Below are 12667 nucleotides of genomic sequence, written 5' to 3' on the forward strand. Positions count from 1 at the left end.
CTATGGGAAAAACCTCTGGTAACTCTGCATGCAGCATGAATGGACATAAGCAAGCACTCGAAGAAGTTAATTGCACTATTCACAGTATATAAAATTAAACATATGCCTAAGTGTTTGCAGAATCCAGGCCAGGGTTTCTCCCAAGTAACAAATCAGGGTGGATAAAAATCAATGATTTAAAAAAAAAAATCTGATTTTTTTCATTTAAATCGGATTTTTTTGATAAAATGCTTTTTGAGGAAAAAACCTATCTAAAGATAGCTTTAATTAAGATACATTAGAGCTCAATGTTATCTCATCATGGAATAGGGATTATAAATTCTAATTCTATAGTATGAGACAATATAGTCATTTAATGTTTAAGAACAGTTTTGTAAATGAGTTCCAATAGTTCATGGATTAGGGACCCAATCTTATGGGGTTCTAGGGGATTCTGTATAGATTATTTAGGTTAATCTTTCTATCTACCCAATGAGAGTCAGTGGTCAGTCTAGAAGATACCATCAGAGATGCTTAGTTTTGCAGTTCTCAAACTGTGGATTTATGTCTCCAGAGATAACATGCTTGTTAACAGCAAAAATGTTTATAAAGATAGATAGATAGATAGATAGATAGATAGATAGGTGAGAAATACCAGACCTCAACCCTACTGTCCCTCTGCAAATTTGTGTACACAGACTCAATCCCTTATCTCTCTCTAATAGTGCAAAGTTTCAAAAAGTTCAATGAATAGAAGATTGTTGGGGGCGGAATAGATCTGGACAAGTAGAAGAAGTCTGGAGATAAATGTGAGAAGGGAGAGACAGGCAGTAGAAACAAAAGTGAAAATTTTCCAGAAGTCTTGAGGTCTTTCCGAGAGTAGCCTTCACTGATTTGAGATCTACCATACCATTCTCTCACTAAAAGGGAAAACCTATAATGGCAACAGGCCGTAAAAGAGACACTGTTTGGGAATATTTTAATGAAGTTTCTCTACCTGTGGGTAAGACAGGCATGCGTGCAAAATGCAAACAGTGCAACAAAGAAATGGAAGGCCTGGTTGGAGGAAACTGCGTTGAAGATGATGAAAAGAACATGTCTGAACATGCAGGATCTTCAGGTTGGTGAACTTTTTTTTTTTTTTTTTTGCATCATTCGCCATTGGTTTTTTATTACATACTGGAATTTCCATTAGTGAAGATAAATGTCAGAATGGAAAAATTATGACAAATGAGCTGCATAAATAATAGTTACAGTTAATAAGGTTTATAAATGCTAGGGAAACAATGCCAGCTAAAGAGACAAAAATCAAGTGAAACGTTCAAATGGAAAAGGAGGGAAGAAAAAATGGCCATATTGCTATCTTGCTTTTTGGTAGGTAATTGGGACACTGAGCAAGTGTTAAACAACCAGCAGGCTAAGTGACCTAAAAATCAACCTTTAAGGACATATAAGAAAAGTACTGAAATGGTAAACAGGGCCATTTCTTGTAAATAGCTAACAAAGCCATGTTAGATAGACTAGAACTTTGAAATATAAACCTATATTGTTAAAAGAAGAACAGGAGTACTTGTGGCACCTTAGAGACTAACAAATTTATTAGAGCATAAGCTTTCGTGGACTACAGCCCACTTCTTCGGATGCATAAGGTGCCACAAGTACTCCTGTTCTTCTTTTTGCGGATACAGACTAACACGGCTGCTACTCTGAAACCTATATTGTTAGAGAATCAGAAGTAAATACAAATTGTATTTGTCTATGTTTACCTAAATCTGTCAGAAGTTAACAATGTGATCTCAAAAAGAAGAACAGGAGTACTTGTGGCACCTTAGAGACTAACAAATTTATTAGAGCATAAGCTTTCGTGGACTACAGCCCACTTCTGCATCCGAAGAAGTGGGCTGTAGTCCACGAAAGCTTATGCTCTAATAAATTTGTTAGTCTCTAAGGTGCCACAAGTACTCCTGTTCTTCTTTTTGCGGATACAGACTAACACGGCTGTTACTCTGAAATGTGATCTCATTAGCTTGTAGATGACAAACTTCTGTTCCTGTCTGTTACTATATTCTATTGATTCAGGGATCAAAAGGGAATATAACAATTAGATTAAATGTGTGATGTTATAATATTGTCTTTATTTCTCTTTGAAGTTTGTAGTAAACTATCAATGAACTGCTTGAATGGTTAATTACCATATGCTAGTAAGTGCAGCTAGGAAATAGGGACTATTACTTCAAAGCAATAATGGGCATTACCTATTCTTCATCAAAGGAATGCCTGCTGTGAGGGACTATTAGCCCACTAGAGAACTATAAAGGAAACTTCGGGCCTGATCCTTACAACCACAGATCTCATTAAACTTTGTCAGGGGAAGTTCACGTTGCAAGACTGAGGTCTCCAAGTACCTTGGATTGTCCCTGCTAATTCTCATGGAAGAATCTGAACAAACTCTACACATGGACTGCCTATTGGACTATAACTTTTAAATTGATTCCAGAAAGACTTTCATAACTCAGCAACCTCGCCATCTCTCCAATGAAACTGACTAAAAACTGTATTAATTTCTGTATGTATAATGACAGGTTTCAGAAATGGGCTGTAGTCCACGAAAGCTTATGCTCTTAATAAATTTGTTAGTCTCTAAGGTGCCACAAGTACTCCTGTTCTTTTTGTATGTATAATGATCTTTAACCACAGTACTCTTTTTTTTAAATCTTAGATTAGTTCATAAGTATTGGCTGTAAGCGTGTATTTGGTTAAGATCTAAAATATTCATTGAACTGATGGGTAATGTGTCTGATCTCTTGGGATTGGTACAACTTTATATATAGTGAATAAGATTTTAAGTAATCCTCACCATATTTGCCTTGGTTATCTGGTGGGAGCCCAGGACTGGATTGCTCAACGACAGCTGTATTTTTCACTTCTTGGTAACCAGTAAGGTACTATAGAAGCAGTTTTGTTACTGGCTTAGTGAACCTAATTATTAGAATGAACCACCAGTTCTGGGGATCGTCTGCCCCATTCTTTCAAGTTTGCCCTGATTCAGCAGTCTCCACTTGGTCCCTGCAGCAACCACTGTCACAGTAATATATTACAATTTAATATGTAACTTCACAGCAAATTCCAGGGAGCATGTCCACTTGCTGAACTACAGCAGCAGCAAAAAGTCAAATGACCCAAAAAAAAAAAAAAAGTAAATCACTTTGTTGTGTGAAGTTTAAGTCAATTTAGGTGCCTAACTTATGTAACACAAATTAACAAATGTGGCCACTATACAGAAAATGTTTACTCTTCTATGATCTATAGATACACTTATACCCTGGCAGAGGACAATCCATCTAGTCACTTCCCCAAGAGGTAACTAAAATGTCTATTTCTATTAGAAAACATTTTTGTTTAGTGGCTCTCTTATAATTATTTATGTTTTTACCAAGAAAATTGAGACTTTATAACGTATTTAAATGATCTTAATTCAATTAGCATTTAATACTAGGATGAAACACCAATATAGTTAACTTTTACCTCCGATACCTTAACCAGCTATTTTTCGTCTAGTTAAAGACTATTCAAAAACACTCATGAAAAAGTATCAATTTTTTATAGCTACCTGTTGCATTTTTCCTTAACAATACTGTTTTATTAACATATGGACAATGTCATCAATCTCAGTTGGGAAATCCAGACTCAGACAATTTCAATCCCTCTGCGCGCCCCACTCCCCCCGCAACAGTAGATTATAAACAGAATACTTGCCCTAGCACGTAAGATGCTAGCTCTTCTTTAACTAGCTGACTGTTCAGACTAGCGGATCTTTTTCCAAGAACATCTGGGGAGTCAAAGAGTTCAACTGACAGAACATTATCTTGTGATATACCTCCAAAACAGATAAAGATAAAGCTTAATTTAAAAAGTGCCAGGTAACTACTACACTGAGCAAGTTAGTTGTCTGAGGGGTGAGAGAGGGTGTACAGGTGGGTAGAGGCAGGTAGAACATTGAAAAATTAAAATCTACCACGGTCTGATCTGCAAAATAAAAAACACATCCAGTTTTAACGCAAATTCTTTAGACAGTCCCAACTTTATAACCATATCCATTAAGGATTTTTTTTTGGTGGTTTCTACACCTCAACAACATTATGGCCAAACAGCCAACTATTGCTCAAAGCTTCAATTATTAGGCAGTTTCCAAATTAATTTTTTGGTATTGACTTATATAAGAATTCCCATCTCACATAAAGTTACACTTAGCAAAAACCAGTAATGGTAAAAATCCCACAGAACAGACATGATGTGAAATTCAGCAGCACATAGTATTGGCCTGTTTCAGAGGAGCTGATCACCCAAACTTCCTACTGTGGATAGTGGAAGCCATGAATACTAAGCATCTCTGAAAGCAAACCCTATACATTAATGCAAACCAGTGTTTACACCAGTTAACACTCACATTGTCCACATGGAACTGAAGGCATAAATGGTGTTATAATTTGGCTTTCAAGTCTATAAAGTTTCATTGCAATTACATTACATTTGGAAACTCTCAGCCAATCACGTTACTTACTGGAAATATGAATGTACTTTGGTAAAAGGGCAGATCTATCAGCAAACTTGAGGGGGAGTAATCATAACAGAGTGGATTTATCTCGTTTAACATATGAAAGTATTTACTTTATTTGATGTGTGATGATCTGAATATGCACAATTATTTTTAATTATTTAATAATATTAGTTATGTAATAGACACACTATTGATAACTTACTAATGACTGAGCACAGCATAAATTTATTTTGAATCATTTCTTCAAATCTTTCCTTTGCTTCTCTACTCCATTCATTTCCTCCTTTATAGGGTTCAATATGAGCCAGCTTGCTCCTGATGGCCTAAATAATAAATCAGATTAGATACCTGTTGTCACATATCCACAGTATCCATTTAGGACCAAATCCTTGTCATAAAAGTGAGCAGGAAGGCATAAGGAACCCGCTTACTGGCCAGTGTAGGCTAATCATACCATGGCTTTCAGTGCAAGGAGAAAGGCTGCCACAGGGAGGTTAGCACCCCTCATTCTGCACAGGTGGGTAAAAAATGGGCACAACTTTTGCCTCACTGTGTTGATTTAAATAGAATTAGTGGACTTACTGAGTCAGGGTCATGGCAAAACACTAACAAATTATCCATTCTTTGGATTTTTGAGTACAGAGATCTTGGCCTGCATAGTCCTATGGCAAACCTGCTAGAAAATTCATGCCAAAGGCTGGAGAGTTCAGAAACATAAAAAATAGGATATGCAAAAGAAAAAGGATAAAGAAGGCATTTTGAAATTGAATGATTATGCAAAACGAACAAAACTTATTGAAGTCCCTTTTACAGAGATGATATCGTTAGTCTCAAACAATCCTTCTTAGTGGGGGGGGGGGGGGGGGAAGTGTTAGTTCTGTTGCTGAATTTTGAACCAACCCTGTGAGTTGGTGTTTACTTTTCCAGCTTTGGACAAGACAGTGTGTGGGGGAGAGGGAGGGAGGAAGAGGAGAGAAGAAGGGGGAAAAAGAGATACAACATTAAAGTTGGGGAAAGGAAAGACAGTTACATTTTTTGTAACTGGTGTTCTTCGAGATATGTTGCTCATGTCCATTCCATTCTAGGTATGTGCACTTGCCACATGCACCAGTGCTGGAAGATTTCCCCTCAGTAGTATCCGTAGGAGATTGGCTCTGGCAATCTCTGGAGTGGTTCGCATATGCTGCGGAATAAGGGGTGCCGCCAGCTCCTCCCACCCTCAGTTTCTTCTTGCTGGGAACTCCAACAGTGGGAGAAGGAGAGCGGGTCATGGAACAGACATAAGCAACACATCTCAAAGAACACCACCTACGAAGAAAGGTAACTCTTTTCTTCCTCGAGTGCTTGCTCATGTCCATTCCATTTTAGGCGACTCCCAAGCAGTACCACCAGAGACAGGTAGGAGTTTATGGACATACAGACTGCAACACAGCCCTGCTGAACCCAGCGTCATCTCTGGCCTGCTGGGTGATGGCATAATGCATGGTAAACGTGTGCACCGAAGACCACATCACGGCCCTGCAGATGTCCTGGATAGGGACATGGGCTAGGAAGTCCGCCAAGGATCCTTGCGCTCTGGTCGAGTGGGTTTCACAATCAACGGTGGCTGGGTCTGAGCCAGCTCATAGCAGGTACGGATGCAAGGAGGTAATTCAGTTTGAGATCGTCTGAGAGGACAGAGGAAGGCCTTTCATTCTTTCCGCTGTTGCTACGAAGACCTGAGTCGATCTGTGGAACGGTTTGGTGTGCTTCAGATAGAAAGCCAACACGTGTCGAACAACCAACACGTGTAGCCGCCTCTCCTCGCTAGAGGAGTGCGGTTTGGGGCAGAACACCGGAAGGAAGATGTCCTGGTTGACAAGAAAGGAGGACACCACCTTGGGCAGAAAAGCCAGATGGGGTCGCAGTTGTACCTTGTCTTTGTAAAAGACGGCATATGGTGGCTCCAACATGATGGCCCTCAGCTCAGAGACCCTCCTCACTGAGGTAATGACCACCAGAAAAGCCAACTTCCATGAGAGAGGGAGCATGAGGCCAAAGGCTCAAAGGGCAGGCCAGTGAGCCTCAAGAGAACCAGGTTGAGATCCCATTGGGGAACAAGGTCTCTGATTGGTGGAAAGAGCCTTTCCAAGCCCTTCAGGAACCTGACCATCATGTCATGTGAAAACACTGACTGATCTTAAACATGTGGGTGGAACGCCGATATGGCCACCAAAAGGACATTGATGGAGGAAAAAGCGAGGCCCTGATTCTTCAACTGGAGCAGGTAATCCAGGATGAATTGGGGAGACGACTGGGTTGGACAGATATCCCGCTCCGCCGCCCAGCAGGAGAACCACTTCCATTTAGCCAGGTATGTAGCTCTAGTTAAGAGCTTACTACTTTCCAAGAGAATCTGCTGCACCTGACTGGAGCAGGCCCGCCCCTCTGGGTTTAGCCACGCAGCAGCCAAGCCATAAGGTGAAGCGGGGCAAGGTTTGGGTGCAGGAGCCGACCACGGTCCTGGGACAGGAGATCCGGGCGTTTGGGAAGTGGCCACAGAGTGGTCCATGAGTGTGCCATACCACCGTTGACAAGGCCACGCTAGGGCAACCATGACCTTGTCCCTGTTGCTCTTGATCTTTGACAGGACTCTGCTGATAAGAGGGTGTAGTAAGAAGAGGGCCTGAAACATAAGCCCATGTAAGCAGGCTCTGCTCACAGAATCTGGCAAGAACAGGGCTGATATTGCAGAAACATATTCCGAAGAAATGTGAGGTACAAGGCACTCACACAAGCACATTCCAGGAGGGTGGTACCAGAACACTTCGATACCAGTACATTCCCCAAAGATAATGCTGGCCCATCTTAAGGATAAGGTCAGGATGACAGCATGATGAATAGAAATGTTTTGATCAAATCAACACGTACAAGGCAATGAGTGGCACCCTGATACATCGGGGCAATACATAATTTGTTTGTATCTGTGTATCAAGATGTATCTCAGAGGGAGTGTCTTTGGTCAGCCTAGGGAGCAGTTGAAAGTCCCGCCACTGACTGAGCTGCATCCATTGTCATGGGCATACATGTCTTAGTATCCTCGTAGAGTCCGCCAGGTGCTATTACCGTGCTTTGTCAACAATAAACCTGGCCAGGCACCTTCTCATCTTAACAGATTTTGTGGTCATTGTGCAGTTTGCTCGAGGTCTGCTGTGCCAGCTATCTGTGCAGAGCTGGAACAGCACACAGGGAGAACACACACAGCCGAACATCTGACGACAGAGGGATTGACGGGAAAGCATGCAGCAGATCCTCTGCCCATGACAGGAGAAACGCGTCTGAAAGGGCACCCTCACCTAGACTCTGCAGGGAGCAGAAATACTGACATTTCTTGTTCTGTTTGGTGGCAAACAGGTCCACTCGGGGAGCTCCCCACCTGTGGAAGATCATCCATGCGACCTCGAGATGGAGCACCCACTCATGGTGAGAGCAAAAGGACTTGCTGAGGTGGTCCGCCAGTGTGTTGTGAATGCCAGGGAGATGCGCTGCCTTCATGTGGATTCCATGCTGGGTACAGAAATCCCACAGACGGATGGCTTCCTGACAAAGAGCCGATAATCGTGCGCTCCCTTGTCCACACAGAACATGGAGGCTGTGTTGTTTGTCAGGGCTCACAGCGCTTGACCCGACAACTGGGGGAGGAAGACCCTGCAAGCTAGGCAGATGGCCCTGAGCTCTTTGGCTTTTATGTGCAGTGCACACTCCTCTGGGAACCAAGTTCCTTGGGTTCACATTGCCCCAGGATGTGCATCCTGTCTGAGGCATCCGATAGCAGCGAGACCTCGGGCCGAGGATTTGCAAATGGCACTCCTGCCATCACCCCCTTTGGGTTGGGCCACCACTTTAGGGAGGTAAATATGCTGCATGGGATCACAACAACCTTGTCCAGGTGATCGCTGGACGGGGAGTAGGCCTTTGCCAGCCACAGCTGGAGGGGCCACATTTTGAGCCTTGCTTGGTGGACCACATAGGTGCACGCTGCCATGAGGCCTAGAAGCTGGACACAGACTCTTCCTGTGGTGATCCGGTGCATGAAGAGGTGGGTCATTAGCTTTGACATGATTCAAACCTGTCCTGTGGTAGAAACACCCTGGTGTCAGTAGAGTCTAGCACCGCGTGGATGAACTCTATCCTCTGGACCGGGAAGAACGTGGACTTTTGGTCGTTTATCAACAGGCCCAGAGCTTGGCACGAGTCCTGCGGCACTCTGACACTGCGCTGGACTTGGAGTGGGCCTTGACAAGCCAGTCGTCGAGGTACAGGTAGATCTGGATACCTCGACATCTCAGGTAAGTGGCCACCACGGACATGCATTTGGTGAACACCCTTGGGGCCGTTGCAAGGCCAAAGGGAAGCACTATAAACTGGTAGTGAACTGCCCCCACCAGGAAACATCTGTGCCCTTGGAATATTGATATACGAAAATAGGCATCCTTCAAATCGACAGCGGCATACCAGTCTCCCAGATCCAGGGGAGGGATGATGGAGGTCAGGGAGACCATGCAAAACTTTAACATCTTGAGATATCTATTGAGGTCTCACTGGTCCACAATAGGGCAGACACCGCCTTTGGCCTTTGGAATGAGAAAATACTGGGAATAGAACCCCTTTCGATGCACAGGGACTTCCTCCATAGCCGTGACTTGTAGAAGGGCCTGTACCTCCTGTCTGAGGAGCTGCTTGTGAGAAGGGTCCCTGCAGAGGGACAAGGGAGGGAGGGTAGAAATAAACTGCCAGGTATACCCCACTGCCACAGTGCTGAGGACCCACCAGTCCATAGTTATTGCGGTCCAAGTGGGGAGGAAAACAGAAAGGTGGTTGGCAAAACAAAGAGGAGGAGGATCCAGTTCACAGACTGGGATGTTGCCTTTGGGCGCACCCTCAAAATGCCCGCTTGTTCCCTCGAGGGAAGCAGGATGAACCTGACTGCGAGGCTGAGCCAGATTGGTGGCCCTGGTGGCATGTGTAGCCCTTGCCCTTCTTATGATAGGGCTCTGATCTCACCTGACTGGGAGGTCTATGAGGTTGCTGTGGCTTGAACTTCTTTCTACCAGGGGCTGGCATATAGACGCCAAGGGACCGAAGGGTAGCCCATGTAATTTTGTGTCTGTTTGCTCCACAAACAGGGCCAGGCCGTCAAAGGGGAGGTCCTGTAGTGAGAGCTGGAGTTCTGTGGCCAGCCCAGAAGACATCAGCCACAATGCCTGCTTCATCACCACCACCATGGCCACGGACTTCGTGGGTGAGTCCGATGCATCTGATGCAGTCTGGAGGAAGGCCCTTGCCACTGTTTTCCTCTTCTCAAGGATAGCCAGGAACTCCATCTTGGAATCCTCGGGCAGCACGTATGCAAACTTGGTGATAGACTGCCAAACATTAAAATCATATCTGCCCAGGAAGGCCTGGTGATTAGCCACTCTGACCTGGAGGCTGGCAGATGAATAAACCTTCCTCCCAAACAAGTCAAGCCTCTTGCCATCTTTATTCTTGGGAGTAGGGTCAGGTTGTCCCTGTCTCTCTCTCTCATTGACCGCAGATACCATGAGGGAGTTTGGGGCAGGGTGAGTGTATAAATATTCAGGTCCCATAGCAGGGACATAGTACTTCCTCTCTGCCTGCTTGGAAATGGGCAGGAGGGAGGAAGGGGTTTGCCAGAGGGCTTTGATCAGCTTTACCACCCCCTCCTGTCCAGGGTGGCGCTTCTTGTACATAGCTACCATGGCCAGGATGTCAAACAGACCATTGGAGGGTTCCACTAACTCCTCCATCTGTAAGCCCAGGCTGGCTGCCACCCTCTTAAACAGCTCCTGGTGTGCCATAGCTTCCTCCAGAGACATCGACTGGGATAGTCCTGCCACTGCCTCATCAGGCAAGGACGATGATGAGGCAGGGGGAAGGGTGGGTGCAACTTCCACCTCTGGATTAGTCTCCTCCCCAGTAGAAGGCTCCTGGGCACCGCGCTCTGACCCCACGTCCGATGCCGGGGGAGGGTGGGAGATGGTCACCGATTTCCTGTCTGAACCGCCTGACACAGAGCTCTGGACGAGTGTCTGTGGAACCCCTATAGGTTCCAGAACTGCCATGGTGGAGACCACTGGCCCTGGGGCCAAGCACCAGCTGGCAATACCAGAGCAGACCCTCCATGCTTGGCTGAGAGCGACTGTCTCAAAGGGCCTGAGGCCTCTTCCTCTTCGTCTGAAGAGGTGAGCGACGCCTCAGGGACCACCGTGGCACTGATGAGGCTTCAGAGTCCTCCTCCTGTTGCCTTCCATGCCACTCACTACAGGAGGACCGGTACCGGGTCTCAGAGTCTCGACGACGGCTGCTCGGAGCTTGGCGGATCAACGGCGGGTATTTGGCAATCGACGCCTAGAGCTCCTCGAGCAGTACCGATGGTCTGGCGATTAGGAACATGATGACAACGAACGACACATAGACTAAGTCGATCGGTACCGCAGATGCAGCAATGTCCCCCTCGATGCCAGGGATCTACCACGTTCTGGCTCCACTGGGGACCTGTGCCCTGGGGAGCGATGTCTTCTGTCTGGAGACTGGTGTGCCTCAGTCCCATGCCGGCTCTTGGGCGAGCGGCGCCATCCCATGGGGAACTGATACCGTGAGTCCTCCCACGAATGATACCGGGATCTCCGGTCACTCTGGGCAGGTCAGAAGCGCGTCCCCAGGGAGCGAAACTTTGACGTTGACCACCTCAGTGCTAGGGACCAATGTCGCACTGACGGGGACCGCGGTGCAGGTCCCAGTGCTGGCTAACCCTTAGAGACAACCATGCTGGAGTGAGGTGTTGGTGGCACCCGCAAAGACAATGTCTTTGGCTGCCTAGAAGGCCTCCAAGGTGTATAGAGCTTCCAAGAGCTGAAGACGTTTTCCGCTAGATGGAGTGGGCCACGGGTCCATTGGAGGTCTGGCTGGGAATGCCCGTCCCTCAGGGTCTGTGCTCCTCCACAGCCTTCGCCCTCACTCCACGTGGACCTGGGGAGTGCCCTCTGTCCGGGTGCTTTTTAGGCCTCTTCACCGGTACCGGGACTGGCATCAGGAACCTGGTGCTGAAGGCGCACTTCGCACCAATGCACTCGATGACGTTGGCAGCTCGGATACTAGCCCAAGGGCCAACTCCAAGAGGAGCACTCTCAACCTTATGTCCCACTCCTTTTTGGTTCTTGGCTTGAAGCTCTTGCAGTTTCGACACTTGTCACTGAGGTGGGCTTCACCCTGACACTTCAAGCAGTTTTGATGCGGGTTGCTAATCAGCATGGGCTTTGGACAGCACTCACACGGCTTAAAGCCCGGGGAATGAGGCATGCCCCGGCCCTGGGCAAAGTCCCAATAGGGGACTATCTAAGTTAACTACAACTACTACTACTACTACACAAAAGAACCACTTAAGCAACTATTTACACACTATGCAGAAGAAAACCACTGGGTAACGTAACGCTTCCTGAGGCAAGGAGCAGTTCCAGCACTGTCACTGGTGGTAAGAAGGAACTAAGGGAGGGGGGAGCCAGTGGCGCCCCTTAGACTGCAGCATATGCACGCCACGCTAGAGGGTGCTAGAGCCGGTCCCCTACGGATAAACTTCCAGCACCGGTGCATGTAACAAACACACACACCTACAATGGAATGGACATGAGCAAGCACTTGAACAGGTTTGGGGCTTTTTTTTTTTTTTTTTAAACATTCTTAGGATGCAAGTCAGTCAGTCATGGACAGACATCCAGGACTGGCAGGTTGGCCACGACAGCTGTTGCTCTGGACCCCAGCTCACTTCTCTGGTCTGGGACATCACGTGGCTAATCTGGGCAGATCCCCACTCTCTCACCAGTCCTGGGCATATCTGGCTAGGCTGGCCAGTCTCATCTTGTCATGCTGGAATAGTTGGTCTCAGGATCAGGTCAAAAGCAAAGAGAGGATAGATGAAAGATAGTGAGGAAAGGGAAGACAGAGCAGGATCTCATAAGTATCACTCTGAGGTCCCCACCGGTCCAGCAGTAATTGTCAGGTTTCCCCACTGATGCATTGAGGTCTAAGTGTCACGATGACTGAGGATCACCAATGAAGGACGGAGTGTCTGCA

General features: G+C 46.1%; 1 protein-coding gene across 1 annotated transcript in view; it reads right to left on the reverse strand.

Annotated features, from left to right (window-relative positions):
- Positions 1-12667, reverse strand: part of RNF17 (ring finger protein 17) — a 228577-nt gene that overhangs the window by 111929 nt on the left and 103981 nt on the right. The window contains exons 22-23 of the mRNA XM_054015507.1: positions 4740-4860; positions 3736-3856 (exon numbers count right to left, since the gene is read on the reverse strand). Coding sequence (XP_053871482.1) covers positions 3736-3856; positions 4740-4860 — 242 coding nt within the window. The remainder of the gene's footprint in view (positions 1-3735; positions 3857-4739; positions 4861-12667) is intronic.

This window comes from Malaclemys terrapin, chromosome 1 (assembly GCF_027887155.1).
Source record: "Malaclemys terrapin pileata isolate rMalTer1 chromosome 1, rMalTer1.hap1, whole genome shotgun sequence".
Taxonomy (NCBI): domain Eukaryota; kingdom Metazoa; phylum Chordata; order Testudines; family Emydidae; genus Malaclemys; species Malaclemys terrapin.